The following is a 16,763-nucleotide window of genomic DNA, read 5'->3' as shown; positions in this document are numbered from 1 at the left end:
CGTCATTTCGTGGATTCAATTTTCGTACCGTCATGATCATTACAATAGGGACCCTCGCGTACCACGTGCCCGCATGAACATTGAAGCAGGACAGAGAAAAAGTCAAGAAGTAGCATCTGTCAACTACCATTGTTTCTTAAATCTTATCCTTCATTGTTCATTCTCACTTTCGTTAGGATAAGCATGCACTGTTACTAAGCCCAACGAACCAATGCATCTCTCTCACGTTAATTTTTTCGGCTTTAGTTGCTGTTTATGATATTTAAAATTTATTTAAAAAATATAAAAAAGGAGAATGACATGTGTTTTATGTGTCTCTAATGTTTGTTATTAATCTAACCTAATCTATTATATTATGGGGAGTGGCATCTTCGAAGTCGTTGGCTATCCAACGCGGAAAGTATTAATGGGATCTTTTATTGTATTTTATATTTATATTGATATTATTAACAAGATGATATTTCAATTTAGATAAATTTTAGGCAAAACATCTAATTGTTTCTGGTTCTTACATTAGTTCAATATTTGCAGTATCATCTTAGGTTTATCTTTTTATTATGTACCTAATTTTAGCACCAAATGGTAACTTATACTTTTTCAAATTAAAGGAAACTGCAATGGTCCATATTTATATCAGATTAAACTATACCATCACTACATCAACAAATTCACGCTCAATACACTAGAATGTTGAACTCTTTGGTTTTGACAATAATCAAGAAGCAACTTTTTGAGGATCACAGTATTGATAACAGTGTAGTAGTGGCAGCAATCAAATTCGGACATGCATGAGTCAAACCCTTCATCCAGCACAATATTTTCTTCTTGTTTAACTGTTTTTTCTAGATTAGTCAACTGAACAGTTGTTCATGTTAGAGGTCCTTAAAATTGAACTATAATCAGGAATAATGAACATGGGTAAACAACATAGATTGCCAAGTTTCATTTCTTGATTCCCTGAGCTGCTCATGATGATGACAAGAATTCAAGCATCTCCACACCTGAAATTTCAGATCCATGTCACATTTTTAAGAACAAGTTCATATGTCAACGTCACAATGCAGGATCATACATTCTAAATTTTTATCTTTTTTTCCTCTGTGTTTTGGATAGACAACATCATATTCTTATCTATTTTTATTTATCTATTTCATCTTCAATAATCTAGAGTTATAAAGAAAGTTAATCATGTCTTTATTTTACACAAGTACTACCAAGATGAACTTAGAAATAAATATTGTCAGCATGATCATAATTTATTACCTATCAAGCCATTAAAGTGAAAAAAGTAAATAAATAAAGCTTGTAAAAATGTGAATTGTAGAAGTATTTGTCTAGCCTTCATTCCACACCAGGAAAAACAATGGTTTATGCCTCTCTTGGTAAATATGTTTGTAAGTAAAAGATTAACATTTACAATCAAGAACAAGTATACAAAAAAGCCCTCTAGAACTGCATGAAAATTACCTTGAATGACAATCAAGTCTGAGTTCTTTTCCCTGTAACAATCTGGAATATCTGGAGGCCACGACTGAATGCTTCATTGAAGAGAATTCTGGTTTGCATAGACTGACAGCCAGGCAACCATGAGAATAATGCCACAGGAGCCATTACAATGACTCCAAATAAGATATCATATAAGCGAGCCAAGGAAACAATACCCTTCCAAATTCTAGTCCGGCGCAATTGCGGCCGGAATACTTGGGCGATCAAGATAATGCCCCAGCCTGTAGGAATGAAGGCCAGTAGGCTTGTAAAAATGTCTCCAAATCTAAACTTAGTGAAGTTTAGCAAACCCACTATGACAATTATGGTAAGAGTTATAATAACAGATTGGACAAACCGAAAGTATATATGGTTTTTTGCTTCATATTTGTTCCTGGCAAATGATAACACCACATAAATTCCAAATATGACAGCAACACAAATCCAAGAAAGCAAGTAAACTGAAATGCTGGTGCTTCCATCTGTTATACGTAGCTTATAGACTGTTCCATATTGGAAGGTGAAGAACCTAAGGTCTAAGACTATCTCAAAAACCTTGCCCCAAAAGCCTGTTACCTTTAGATGATCCTGTTCTTCATACCACCATATTTCCCAGCTCTCTTCTGCTTTGGCAAACACCCTTCCCCTGTACCAAATCCAATCCATGAAGTCATCAAAATCATTGACAGTTTTTAACCAATCAAAGCCAGAAGGATTGAACAAGAATGGTGCAATAATCCATGATGAAACTAAGAACCAACTTGATATGGTCATAATCACATAAACTACTGTGTTACGCGCGACAGGACTATGTTGCACGTAAATTATGAGTATTAAACCTAACTCAATTGCTTTCACAAAATGGCTGCGAGCATAGAGTCTATAGTTTTCTGCAAAGCTCTTGTGCTCCACAACAAAACCACGGCCGGTAGCTCGGTATTTCGCCCCACCATGCAGTATAGTCCGGCCAAAGAAATGGCAGCGGGTTCCCATGGAGAATGTGAAGAAAACTGATGAAAGCTGGAGCTGCATTGTGAGGAAATCCCACATAGATTGAAGGAAACCATGCTCAAGGGAATTCTCCACAATCATTGGAAGTGCAGTGAAAAGTCCAAGTTGAATAATGAACTGCTGATTCAATATGGCACCAAATGCTTTGTTGTTGGTAGATTTTTTCTGCATAGCAGCTTCAAAGCCACTAAGAGCAAGAAATAGCCTACCCCATAAAAATGCATAAACAGTAAGAACAACCATCATTGTGTTGAAAAAGAATCCAACTGTAGTGTAGTAGAAAGAAAGCATCCTGAAAAAATCAAGCCTATGTCCCAATCTATACACGTCTCTGCTCAGAACTTGCTCACCATTTCCACTTGCAACCTTTGCTTCAAACAATGATATTTGATTCAATCCAACATCCCTTCCCTTCCCCACTTGAATGTACTCATGGTGTGTGACATTACCTCCACGAAGAGTGCAATTGAAGCCTGCAAAAATGTCCTCGCTTATGTTGATCACTCTAGAAGCTTTGCTCAAGCCACCTCGAGTCAAGAACCAAAACCTGTCAAACACATCAGGATGGCCATAATGCATTCTGATTTTCAAAGGATTTGCCAAGACTCTCTGTCCCAAGGTGACGAAACTCGTTTCCTGAGCCGACATGAACCAAGCAAGAGAGGAAACAGAACCAGTGAAAATGTGTTCCCTCACTCCCAAAATGTTTGGTTTCCGAATACCATAGTAACAGTTGAACTCTTCCAAGAGATTCCTTATTTTAAGTGCCTCCTCAAAGTAGTTGTCCTGGTTCATATCAATAGTCTGAACAGCATCACCTCGGGTGAAGATCACTGCATGGTTTTGATTCTCAGGCTTTCCTTCTCCTAGTTTCAATGGACCTGGCAACTTCACACGGTAAATTTCCACCTCCCTCTCCCATTCCTGATCATACTTGACAAGAACAGAATAATAATCCTTCTCATCTCTGCTAGTCGAAACCTCATCAACATAAGCGACTCGAAGCGCTTCATTGTTCTTCATTAAGGCTAATATTTCATCAGCACGAGGGTCCTTTTTTGCCTTCTGTGCTCCATATATCTGGCAAGCAACCACATATGTGAATTTCATCGAAGCAGTTCCATAGTCATGGCCTTTGAATGGCAAATCTTCTGAAGTGTATGCATTACTTAAACAATGAGAAAAAGGTGACCTTACTCGGTCTGAACCATCTTTATTTTCTTTCACCATTGAAGAAAGGTTGAGTGATCCATCCCAAACATTTATGTCTGGTGCAGAATCAAGAAAAGCCAAAAGCTTGAGGGCCTTGTAGTAGTACATCATTCCTCTAACTGTTCGGGACAGTGTCTGGCCTCTGTATGAAGCCCATAGCCTCAATTCCATAAGCTTCTCTGTCCATATATCATCATCATTCTCCATACCCTCGCGTCGCATCCTTTCTATGAAATTCTTCCACTCATCATCAAAAATGGTCTGCAAATAGTACAAGATTGAAATCCCATCTTCATTCTCAATTCTGAGTTGCTCTTTGCTGTACAATACTTCTTCACTATAGTAAGGTGTTAGAACACTGAAAGCCTTCATTTTCTCAACTTGGGGAGCATGGGGCATGTTCATAAAAAGTGAGTTAGTAAAGAAAGCCAACCTTGTTTTAGCCATTATGTTAACTGGGACTTTTTGCATTGAATCCCTGGAGGTAAGAATGGTGTGCAAGCGTCGAAGCTGCCGATAAAAGTTCTCATTAGTAGTTTCAGGCAGCCGAACAGCATTCTCAAAAAGAAGATTAGCAGAAGATTGATGCTTTGGAGCCAAACCATCACTGATTAGCTTCTCAGCAGTCCTTTTCTCCTTTAAAAACTCTCGAATCGTGATCTCATAGAGGGCCTGGAGGATATTCACCATTTGAGTAGAATCTTTCAGTGTCCTCTTGCTCAATACCTCAATAAGTTTGATCAACTTGCTGTGAAGCTGGGGAAGTGCTGTAGTCTTGAATGATTTGGTGAATTTCCCAATTTCAATGGACTTTTCAATGTGCTGAAACAAAGACTCTAAAATGGAATGCTCCTCAGTACCAGGCTTGATAACAATCTCAAGAAGCAAGTGTTTTATGCAATCATAAGACTCAAGGACAGCACATCTTCTAAACTCATCCTTGCATATCTTCCTCCAAAGCCTCTTATCAGAAGAATTAGCCAGTTCTTTGGCCTGACTTAATGCCAATAGTAACTCGTTGCTGAGTAGAACACACGGCCAGCGAATCACTCTGACATTCCATAAGTTCTTTGGCAGCTCCAGAAGCTCGACCTCTCGGTCGGAGATGATATCCTCCTCCCTAAAGGATAAGATTATCTCGTTCCATATCAAAGCAAACTTGTTGGCCTCAGTATGGTTAGACTCAAGCTTCCTATATGGTTGCCCAAACCCATACCTGAGCTTCATCCTTCTCATAGCATCCTTAATTTTGCTCATAAAAGTTCCCCTTTCATTCAGGGACTGCTCTTCTGGCATGAGATTAAAAAGAGCAGCGCTAGCAAAGAATTGAAACCTTAACTTCACCTGCTGCATGCTTCTAATCTCACCCAAATGCGCAAACAAACCCACAGCAGCACCAACAAAAGACGAATATATCGAATACCATATCTGAATATCCATTAGATAAATCAAAATAACAGGAAGCCATAGAAGACCAAGAGCAAATTTGTCGTCCGTTTTCCCATGATCAAAAAAATCATGCCACTCAATGTCCACATGAAGTTTCAATATCTTCTTTGTGAGAGGAATCATGGGCTTAATCTGCAGGAAGTAACTGAAAGTAAACTTGGTGGTCAGAACCAAGATCCAGAACAATGTATACCTAATGTTATCAATTAGTCCTTCTCTCAAACCGCGGCCGACATAAATAGTGCGGTGAAACCACCACGAGAGTAAGCGAAGAATGCTCCAATCACGCTTCTCAAAGAAGTTTGAAACCCAAGGAAAAAGGAGGAATAAGAAACCCAAAATCTCAGGAAGCAAGAAAACAAAAGCAACCATGTAGAAATCCATCACCACCTTATTTGTCTTTTTAGACCACTTCCTTTCTTCTTTGTCCCACTCATTCCAAATCAAATTGTAAAACCTGAAAAACACGAGGATCCATGCCGTGGCAACGAAGAATTTCAGGAACATCCTCAGTCCAAGTCTCTTGGTGTCCTTGGAAATAACCTTCCCCTGCATCATAAAATCAAGCAGGGCCTGCAGAAGCCTCAAACCACTCCAGGTGATGAACACGGTCAAGATCCGAACCTGCACCCTGCGACGCTTCAAAGCTTTCCAAGGATATTTGTACCCTGGCCAAGAAACGATGATAGAAGCTTGCAGGAACAGAATCAGCATCACCCAAAGCCTATCAAAGCTTCTGAAAAGGTTCCAAAACGATCTTCTCTCCACGAAACCTGTCTTCCCAGTGCGGTACAAGAAGAACCGGCTTGTTCCAACATCAATAGGCCACTTGAGCTTCTGGAAACAGCTCTTGTTCCAGAAGATCTCGTTCACATCATCATAGTTCATCCAATCACAATGAGGCGGCAATTTACCATCGTGATCCTCCAGAATCCTGTCATGAAGAGAGATATAAGTAACTAACTAACTTTAGTAACAAACAAACAAAGATTGATTTGATTGGTATGAACCTGTTGAGGTCCTTGACCATGTGGTGGAAAATGAAGCAGATGCATTCAGGGATGAAGCGGAGATTGGCTGCTTCGCCCCAAATGAGGAGGTAGAGGGAGACATAGAGGAGCTCGAGGCGGAGGTCGTTATCGGTTTTCTTTTTGTGGTTGTTGATGAGCTTGAGATGGTGTTTTTTGCCGTGGAAGGAGCACCAGGTTTTGTAGTTTTTGAGGAGCTTTTTGCGGAAGGAGCGGAGGACGGAGGGGTGGAGGTGGTGGACTGTGTCGGGGGCAGGGGAGAAGCGCATCTGAGCGTTGGCGAGTTGGAGGAGGAGGTGCTCGCGCTGGTTGCGGACGTTGTCGTTTTGGAAGCCGAAGAAGAGGGAGAGCCAGTCGAGGAGGTCCATGTCGGGGTGCCATCGGGGAGGGAGGCGAAGGTCGCCAATGGAGCGTAGGGCTGAGCTTGCGGCGATGACCTCCGGGTATCGGAGGGAAGGGTGTTGGTCGGGGTGGCTGTTGTTGCTGTTGGGGATGGGGATGATGTTGTAGGTTTCGTAGCTTTGAGTCATGTTACTATGACAGCATGCTAATTAAGCATTATTGAGAATCAAGAATGGGATCTGAATTCAGAGAGAGAGAGAGAGAGCGCTACGTTGATTTTCTTGTTAGTTACAGTTTTTGCATCTTAGATCTTGCATGCTTTGGTCTTGTTACGTTGTTTTCTGTTTGTGTTGTTGTTACGGATGTATAACGGTCACACAGGAACTGTTAGTTAAGACAAGGAAATAAGAAGAAAGGGCGCGAGTTCGTTACTTCGTTATTATTATTATTATTTTTCGGGTTATGTTTTCTTATCCGTTCTTTTGGTTTCGTTACCCTTGCATGTTTTTTAAGTAGAATCTACACTCTGTTATATGATAATAGAATAAGAAATGTAGAATAAATATTAAAAAATATTTAACATTAAGATATATAGTAGTTATAGTCATTTTTATTTCATACATTAAATTCACACATACTTCCCATATAAAAAATAGTGTATAATAACATGAATGTAATTTAAAATTATTTTATAAATACAAAGAATTAACCGCTTCATATTTATATATATTTATACATGTTATTTCTTATATTTTTTTAACAAAATAATTAACAAATAGAATAATTAATTTATTTTTTATAAAATAACATTCGAATTTGTAATAGTAAAATAATCAAACATTTTTATAATAATATAATCAAAATTTTTCTTCGACACTAAATATGTAATTCATTAAAGGCTAACTTTTTATGTTCATGTAATTCAATTCAAATTAATTCAACACCTTACTACTAATGAGAAAAAAGTACAAACAACATGACAGCATAAAAAGACATTTCTATTTACCAAATTATAACCGAGTTCTTATGATTACCCAAGACAGTCAACAGTTGACAGGGTTAGAGTTACATGGTTTTGTATTATAAAAGTGGAAGAAGTTAAACGATGATATACACAAGTACATTAGAATTTAGGATTTGTCTATCCATCGCTCTATTTTCTCATGTCAAACTATTTTGCATAGATGTCAACATGTACTTCCCTTCACTAAATTGAAATTTTATCTTATACAACAAATTTCTCATATCTGAACAAAATATATGCAATAACACCGTGCATAATATAATAGTGCATTAAAGGTTTATTCATGCATAATAAAACACGACATGATTGTATAGGGCATGCCATGTTTGGAGGAGGTAAGGGTCAACTTTGACATCATCGTTGCATTGATGAAACAAGACATGGTATACAAAGTTCTTTACCCTGACCATGCCCTCTGGGGGCCAACAGAACTATGCACATTCAACCGGTCAAGTACCGAGTTAAAATCTACAGGCTGCCCACTTTCCTCCATCCTCTGGATCACCCCTGCCACATGATCACCTCTAAATCCCATGTTCACCAACTTCTCGATCAAGTCGCTGTAGGGATGGCCACGAATATACTGTGTCTGGCTAGGATTCCGGACCATGAGGTTATGTGGTGCAGGGTTCTGAAGCGAAGCACTCGATGGAGGGTATCCAGCTTGAGCAAAATGAGGTGGTTGTGGGGGAGGATGTGTTCTTCCTCCCTCACTATCATAGATCATGTATGCACTAGTAGGAGGGGGCGCGGCATGAGTAGCACTTGTTCCATATGGATCACCTGGTTGTCCTGGAAAAGAGCTCTTGATTTGCGGCGGAAGTGGTTGCTGCGGACCTGTTCTACCAGATCCGCTGTATCCATACGGCATGGCATCGCTATGGCCGGAAGCTGCAGGTGGAATTCTGGAATATGGCATTTGCATTGGCATGCTGTTTGGTAGTGTTTCCGAGGGAGAGGGATTTGTAGCATGGTTTGGCAGGTAAGGAGCGTAAATATTGGTTGAAGGGGGTCTCATCTGTGACTGCATTGGAGGTGGTTGCGGAGGTTGCACCTGCTGAGGCCACTGCTGCTGCGGCTGTGGCAGTTGTGGTTGCTGATACTGAGAATATTGTTGCATAGACAGAGATTGCGTTGCTTGTGATGATGTTGGTTGCGGAGTTCTATACTGCTGATCAGAGGGCAAATATTGATTCTGGGGAACTTGGGCCACAGATGGCGGATTGTGCAAAGGAGTGGGTGGCATGTAATAAGATGATTGTTGAGTGGCTGGTGCTACATTTGGGGCCGGAGCTGGAGCTGGAGCTGGAGCTGGAGCTGGAGCTGGAACTGGAGCTGGGGCTGGGGAAGGTGCCACAGGCTGTTGCTGTGGGGCAACTTGATGAAGCAGGGCAAGAGCTAACTGCTGGTTATGTGCGTCAGATGCCTTATCAGTTCTTTTTGGATCAGTGGCAGAAGGTGAAGACCTCTCCTCGTTGGAATGTGAATGGCTTGTGGAGGATGATTCTTTCTGAACTAACTGAAGCTTGGCTAACTCCTTCTGAGTATCAGCTAGCTCTTGCTTGTCTCTCAAAATCTGTACAGATCTGTGTACCTGCACAAGCAACATAAGATAAATTAGCACAAGCCAAATTGATGTCTCCTCGTCAAAGTATATTTGACCACCCTAAAGGCAAATAGAAAAAACTGCATGCAGCAAGTAAATAAAGGACACACTGCTAAATTACATTGGTTGGAAGAGTAGCAAGGAATAATATTATTCTTGCAATAATCATAATTAATTTGGCAACAAAAATGAATCCAATTTTTGTTTGCAACTGAAGTATGCATCTTGGAAAAATTTGCAAATCAAGATGATGATTAGGTCAACAGATTAAAGTGGATATCTACCAGCCATTTGTCAATCAGAAAGAATTTGTGTTTAAAGCCAAAGCAGGAAATGAAAAGTAGCTTGAATTTTAACCAACAGGTCCTATCCATTAAAGGTGAAACTTACTTCCTGAATGTGTTTCTCAAGAGAATTGAGCTTTAACTCTGCCTCCCCGTGGTCAGTGTTTAAATCAGATCGCATTTCTCCAATTGATTTGTCAATATTGTAACAATATAATTCCAACTGTGATAGCCTTGAACTAATTCCTTCAAGAAACCGCATAAGGTTGTCAGCATTTTTTTTCATGCTCTTCTCAACAGCTGCAATCACATCTTGGCTTATAGAATCTTCAGGCGAATTATAAGCAGTATCAGGAAATATTGATGTCCTTGCCATCCTTGATTTGTGAAAATCCTGCAGAAAGTATATTTCATCAATGCGAGGGTCAGAACAACTTGATAGGATTATAAAGTACACCTGATCAACAAATTGCTAGAATATAACCATGCCCCAAAAATATTAAGCTCGAGAAGAGAGAATAAAGCAAATACAACAGTTTGACATCTCTGGAAAGTTAGAAACCTTAATAACCACTTAAACATGGTGTGTAAGGTTGGTTTCCGGCTGAGCAATATCCCATAGGTTCAACCACAAAAGAATGTTGATTACTGGTATAACACAAAAGCAACATAAATAATGTGAAAACACATTCACTATTGATCCACCATGTTTTCGTCCCACAAATGCAACCCTTCCCTAGGCCCATATATCAATTGGTAACTAACCAACTCTACAGAACCAGGCTTCCCTATTCACATTTGGACACATTTCCTCTTCCATCCTTCTAACTATCACCAAACTTGCCTCGTTACTCTTGCATCAATGCACATATAAAGTTAGAGAGAAACTTCATCATATGTATACAAAAACAACAAAGCCTCATCCCACTAAATGAGATCGGCTACATGGATCAAACAACGTTACGTTATTGAGCCCTATCATATATCATATCTACAGCGAGACTGATTACGCGTAGATCTTCCTAAACCCTAAACTTCATCAAGGAAATTCCAGCACCTTCAAACTCGCACTCCAAATGCAATAGTACAAATTCTTATCTTTATTCTCATCCCAACAAATAGATATATTTCTTTTATTTGCAGTGTAACCAGATCATGCAACCCACCCAGCAAGCTAATTGACTATGAAAACTATTTAACAAAAATAACACCTTTCGATCATTAACACACTACAAAATAGAACTTAATCATAATTTCCTTGCACCTGTCAGAGTTAATCCATTCTAAAAAGATAAAAACCCAAAACTAAGAAAATTATTTATTATTGGGGGGAAGAAAAGAAAGCTTTCATGTAATGCTGTAACACTTAAACACACAAATAAGAATATAAGTGCTTAAGTCTAATAATCGTTCAAGCCTACGACATCAATTTTAGGAAACATATAGTTTGTTCACCCGTGATCAGAATAATCCACGTGGCTAAAAATGATATTTTTCTAAAACCCTAAGAAAATTTTAATTCGGAAGACGAGACCCATTTGGGGAAATTTCCCAAAGAGTGTGAAAAACAAGAAGTCAACTGCGAAGAAGTAATGGGTACCTTGGCGGGGTCATCGTGAGTGCCGTTAGAAGAGTCCTGGTTAGGAAAGTCTTCGTAGGAGCAGAGGATGTCGTCGGAAGCGAAATCGAAGCCCTTGGAGCCGCGACCGGATGATGCAGACGCCATGATTGGAAGCTTGAGGCGGAGGAAGAATTTGCAGAGAGAAAAAAAGAGTTTGAGTGGAAGATACAAGAAGCTGTGGAGTGAAATGGAAATAAGCGATGTTACTTGGCTTCTGTGCAAAAACGAAGTTTCGTTTTTATTTTGCAAAAGTAAAAATTAAAGAAGAAACTCAAGTGTAGTTGATTTTTTTGAGATTTTTTTAGGTTTTTTTAGATTTTTGTAGGAACTTTTAGGATTGTCTAAAATTTTTTAAAGAATTTTTTAAATTTTTTTAAGATTTTTTAGATTTTATAGAATTTTTGAAAAATTTTTTCACATGATAAATGAGATTTTGAGAATCATTAAATAATTTGATTAATTTAACTAAATTTTCATTTAACTGCATCTAAATTTTTACCAAAACTTAAATAAATACAGTTAACTCTACACAAAATTAATAATTAAAAATTATTAAATAATTTAACTAATTTTATATTTAATAACTATAAATTATCAACTTCTCATAAAATTGAATACACATTCATTTAAAACAAAGTGCCTCTCTCTACTCACATCAAATGTCTTTGTCGATGATGATAGATATTTGTTTATTTAATGATAATAATTAAGATACATTAACATATTATATTAAATAGTATAATTACATATTTTAAAATATTCAATAATTTTTATGTAAATATTCACTTTAAAATAATTGCATCTATATAATTAATCTCTTTATAAAATTTCAGTCAAAATAAATTAAATTAATCTAATATTTTATAATAGAATCCAAATATAATCATTAAATTAAAAAAAAAATAGTATATACTCTAAAAATAGGTACACTTAAAAGAGGAAAATAAACCATTGTTCCCCAAAAATTTTGTTTTGTGTTAGATTTGGAGTGGAAGATAAGAATGAGATCAACCGACCATGTTTTAATTAATTAAAAAAATATACTTCTTAATTAATTAATAATTTCTACAAAAAGCTTGAATTAACGAAAGAGCTGCTGCCATACACTTCATTTCAACTATTAATGCGTCAATAAAAAATTATGATATAACAATAATAATAATTGTATTTGAGCTACAACCACAAGTCTAACTTGTATAAAATATAGTTCAATGATATGAAAGAGAATGTGAGAGGAGAATAGAAAACATTGTTTATGTAATTGGTATTTCACTATTTCTATAAGACACGAGTGGTATGGTAGCGTGAACATAAAGATGAGCTAAAAATGTATTTTTTAATTGTATATGGGATTAAAAAAAATTGATGTCTCTAATTTTTTGTTTAGTTGTACAGTGATATCTAAAAATCAGATTTATTAATTTATGTTGTTTAACTTCTTTTTTTTTTTTTAAGAATCACAGATCAAATTTTACGATTTTATGTTTTTAAAAATTAAAAAAATTAATATTAAAATTAGACTCTTTGATTTTTATTTTTAAAAATAAAAAAATTTCAATTCAATTTGTACCCTTATTTTTTTTTTCAAAACAAATCGGACCACCTGGGACCGTCTGATTTTATTATCAATTAAAAAAAATAACTTTATATCAAATAAAAATATCCAAACTTTCAACAACAACGTATTACACTCATATTTAATTAATATAAAAAAAATTAGCCACGAGAAGATATGGTTAGTTTTTTAGTTCTATACTTTTATATGTAATGTGATCCCACATACATGTGCTACGTGTGTGATGGTTCTTGCTTCATTTCTTCTTTACAAAACAGGCAAAAACCAAGAGGCACTAATAGTCAAGAGAAATTGATTGCGTTTGCATCCTCTGATACTATTGATCACCACCTGTTTCATGTGTTTGTTTCTGTCCATACAGTACCATACTAACAAATTCATTTTGTTGAGTGTGAATGTGATGTGCAATTATTAGCACTTAATTACCGGCTACACGCATTCAATGCTTAAAAATTTAGATATTGGCCTTATGTTATTATGTAAGTGTGAATGATCAAATGAATTGAGAAAAAAGTGCAACCATTGTGTACACCACATACTTTGTTGTTCTAAGGATTTTTTTTTTTTTTTAGTCATAAAAAATAAAATAAAAAAGACAAAAAAATTATCATAAGTAATATTCACAAATGTCTTTTTTCAACTTTTAAAAAATATCTCTAGAATATTTATTATCCATAAGAAATGAAAATGAGATACCGAAAAATAAGAAATGAAAATGACTCATTTGTTTTTGGTATTGAAAAGGACTCATGAAAGCCAATTGAAGCAAAGGCCCAGAACCTTCGGAGAGTGTCTTAGATCCTCCTAGGTTTTTTTATTCAATCTTTCTTTTTAGAGAAAAGGATTTCGAAATAAACGAAGTAGGCCTACATCTAGGCCCAAATAGAGCAAAGCATAACATGGTATCGTCACATAAGAACTCCTTGGCCCATTTTATTGTCAGTACCTGCCCTTCTATTTACAGTAGTAATCTGTAGTATGGCCCAAAAAGCATACCAATGAATTGCAGTAAACTAGAGTTCAAGTGTGATATATACCGAAAAAAGGGAAAAAAAAAAAGAAAAAAGAGTTTAAGTGTGATGTATACCATTTATTGCTTGTTCTAATTTTAATGGGTTTGATCCTTTTACTTATGATTATTTAAATTCATTTCATCCATCTCATGTAAATACTGATTCTTTCCATGAGCCTAAAGACCCTATCTCACTACTAATTCACATGTAGTTTCTACTAGCCCACCAAATAGTACATTATCAAATTTTCATTCAAATGATGACATGCATCATTAAGATTATCTTTAAGATTATCATTATATGTTACTTAGAACAGAAAGCTCTATTAAATCAATCATGTCCTAAGCGGTACGGTCTATCTCATATGATGGATTATAGGAAGTTGTCCCCTATCCATAGAACCTTTTTCCTAATAATAATCACACATTTGAACCGAAGACTTATAAACAAGTTGTGAGGCACGAATGCTGGATAAATACAACTAGTGCAAAATTGCTCGCTCTTGAGAAGAATAAGACTTGGTCTATCACTTCTTTGTCTCTTTGAAAGCGCCTCATTTGATGCAAGTGAGTTTTTAAGGTGAAATTTCATTCAAAGGTTAGTATTGAATGCCACAAAGCACATCTTGTGACTCAAGATTTTCGTCAATAAATTGGCTATGATTATTTCGATACATTCAGTTTGATTGTGAAAATCACCACTTTACGACTTATTTTTACTCTTGCTGCTATCCGTGGCTGAAAACTTCACCAACTAGACATTAGTACAGCATTCTTGCATGGTGAGTTGCAAGAATCGGTTTATATGAAATTTCCAAGGTCTCGATGTTTTAAATGGTACTGTTTGTAAGTTGAATCATTCTTTATATGACTTGAAACAGGCAAGCCATCAATGAAATTTAAGATTAAGTGATTTTTTTCAGCAACATGGTTTTATCAAGTCTCCTCATGATCACTCTTTGTTCACCAAGCACACTAATCTTGGCTTGGCTATTATTATTATTTATGTTCATGATCTTGTTTTATCTGGAGATAATCTATTTGAAATTGAAGCTATTAAAAGGGCTCTTGATGCTGAATTTAGTATTAAGGACTTAGGCTGATTGAACTTTTATCTTGGAATAGAAGTTGCTTGTAGTTTCGAAGGGATTGCTTTGTATCAACGTAAGTACACTCTTGATTTGTTTGAGGAATATCGTATGTTGGAAGCTAAACTTGCTTTGGTTCCTATGTTGTATGATGAAAAATTTTCTAAAGAGAGTGGAATAAGATTATCGGATCCATTACAATAAAAGAAGATTACCTAGACGACTCTTATATCTCACCAATACTCGTTCGGATATTACTTTTACAGTTGGAAAGCTCAACCAATTTTTGAATTGTGCAACTGATAACCATTACAAGGCAGTACTACATGTTTTTCGATACATCAAGAAATTTCCTTCTAAGGGTTTTATCTTCTCTTCAAATAATGATTTCAAATTGACCGGTTATATGACTTGGATTGGGCAACTTGTTCCGATACTCGTTGATTAATAACTGTGGCATTTTCTTACTTAGAAGCTAAATATTCTGTCATGGTACAAGCAACTCGAGAAGGTCAATTGCTTCTTTATCTACTTAATGACTGTCATGTATCTCATCCTCAGTAGATCAATCTCTACTATGACAATTTATCCACGGTGTACGTTGCAGCTAATTTAAATTTTCAAAAAATAACCAAGCACATTAAAGTAGATTGTCAGATTATTCAAAAGAAAATCTCAAACAGGGCTGCTGAAATTGTCACCTATTAAATCAGCTCATCAAATGACTGATTTACTTACTAAAGCGTTATCACCAGATGTGTTTGAATCTTTATTTATCAAGTTGGGCATGCTTGACTTACACACTCCACTTGAGAGAGGATATTATGTGGATGGTAAGAGGTTAGAAGTTTCAACAAGTCTGGATTTAAGGGAGAATGATAGTAATATTCCTGAACTTGCAACTAATTTAATCAATTTCAACTTGATGGAGGATATTGGAGATGATATTAAACTGGCATCTGATGGCTCACAAAAAAAGCTGTAACTAATTATGGTTGAATAATTTTTTGATAGTATTCCTTTTTGTAACTTTAGCTAGAATGATAGGAAAGTCTATTTTGGTTAGAGGTCAAAGCTAGCAATATTAATTACCTCATAACCATAGTTAATTTATTTACCATATTGAGTTACATTTTAGTAAGGTTAATTTTCTAATAACTATAAATAGTGAATAACAACTATAGGTACTTTAGTGTACTCAGTTGTTTTATTTCAATTTTAGGTTTCATATTTGTTCATATGACAAATTCTCTTTCTCTTAGTCTTTTTTTTCACCCTTAATTTTATTTTTCTCACTAAAATCATATCTAGACTATGATTTCTTCATGGGCTAAGTACAAATGTAAAAATGATATCTTACAAGAGATTATTAGGAGAAATTCTAACTCCAATCTTTCGAAGGGCATTTACTCCACATGAGAGGAGGTCAAGAAGAACACTGTTTGGTGCATTGGTAATGGCAGCCACATCAAGTTCTGAGAGCATAATTGGGTACCGAAGATTAGCACCCTATCTCGTTAGTCTATTCAAGTGATTACCAACCAAACTTAGGGGCACTTCTAATGGATTTTCTTTCTGTTTTAGGAGCTCGAAACGAGGTGAAATTGAGAGAGTAGTGGCTATTAGAGAACATTGTCGATAACATAATCTTCATGTTCCATTCTTTTTGTGGAAAGGCAATGACCACATAGTTTGGATGAGATTCTTTGATGGGTCGTTCAACCTCAACTCAGCTTATCAGTTCATCTGTGACGTGCTACTAATCCTTACGAATCTTTTTCTTTGTTAGGAATTAGTGATGGTTCGAACGAGTTAAATCATTTATGTGGCTCATAACTTGTGAGGCTATCATAAAAAATTATAAGAGAAAAAAAAAGACATTTTACTGATTTAACTAAGAATGTTAAATATGATTTAAATAAGGATGATTTTTTGCATATTATAATATTCTAAATTTTTAAAAATTAAATAATAAATTAATTATGATTTATTTTATTTAAAAAAATTATTTTTTTAAATATAATT

At 36.0% G+C, this 16,763-nt stretch overlaps 2 protein-coding genes and 1 non-coding gene across 4 annotated transcripts; all 3 read right to left on the bottom strand.

Annotated features, from left to right (window-relative positions):
- Window positions 1–1,479: 1,479 nt before the first annotated feature.
- On the bottom strand, window positions 1,480–6,715 carry LOC107462105 (callose synthase 12-like). Its single transcript, XM_052253345.1, has 2 exons — window positions 6,126–6,715; window positions 1,480–6,091 (listed from the first exon to the last, which is right to left on the bottom strand). Exons 1-2 carry the CDS (start codon window positions 6,713–6,715, stop codon window positions 1,480–1,482), a joined length of 5,202 nt encoding a protein of 1,733 aa, XP_052109305.1.
- LOC127741321 (small nucleolar RNA J33) lies at window positions 3,756–3,830 on the bottom strand. The gene has a single exon (XR_008002275.1). It is a non-coding gene; the product is annotated as a small nucleolar RNA J33 (small nucleolar RNA).
- A 1,086-nt stretch (window positions 6,716–7,801) lies between the features above and the next one.
- Window positions 7,802–11,282, bottom strand: LOC107462151 (protein transport protein SEC31). Of its 2 annotated transcripts, none has more exons than XM_016080719.3 (3): window positions 11,042–11,282; window positions 9,548–9,835; window positions 7,802–9,145 (listed from the first exon to the last, which is right to left on the bottom strand). In XM_016080719.3, the coding sequence occupies exons 1-3, from the start codon at window positions 11,165–11,167 to the stop codon at window positions 7,949–7,951; spliced, it is 1,611 nt and encodes a 536-aa protein (XP_015936205.1). In that variant the 5' UTR covers window positions 11,168–11,282; the 3' UTR covers window positions 7,802–7,948. The 2 variants fall into 2 exon arrangements, with proteins under 2 accessions (XP_015936205.1, XP_015936206.1); XM_016080720.3 differs by lacking the exon at window positions 11,042–11,282 and adding an exon at window positions 10,004–10,747.
- Window positions 11,283–16,763: the final 5,481 nt, after the last annotated feature.

This window comes from Arachis duranensis, chromosome 8 (genome assembly GCF_000817695.3).
Source record: "Arachis duranensis cultivar V14167 chromosome 8, aradu.V14167.gnm2.J7QH, whole genome shotgun sequence".
Taxonomy (NCBI): domain Eukaryota; kingdom Viridiplantae; phylum Streptophyta; class Magnoliopsida; order Fabales; family Fabaceae; genus Arachis; species Arachis duranensis.
The sequence above is the reverse complement of the archived record's forward strand: the minus strand, read 5'-3'. Positions and strand labels throughout refer to the sequence as shown.

Coding starts and splice junctions, on each gene's coding strand:
- LOC107462105 (XM_052253345.1), bottom strand. CDS start 6,715: ATGACTCAAAGCTACGAAACCTACAACATCATCCCCATCCCCAACAGC. Junction 6,092..6,125: donor TTTGTTTGTTTGTTACTAAA/GTTAGTTAGTTA, acceptor TCTTCATGACAG/GATTCTGGAGGATCACGATG.
- LOC107462151 (XM_016080719.3), bottom strand. CDS start 11,167: ATGGCGTCTGCATCATCCGGTCGCGGCTCCAAGGGCTTCGATTTCGCT. Junction 9,836..11,041: donor CTCACGATGACCCCGCCAAG/GTACCCATTACT, acceptor TACTTTCTGCAG/GATTTTCACAAATCAAGGAT. Junction 9,146..9,547: donor TTGAGAAACACATTCAGGAA/GTAAGTTTCACC, acceptor TTGCTTGTGCAG/GTACACAGATCTGTACAGAT.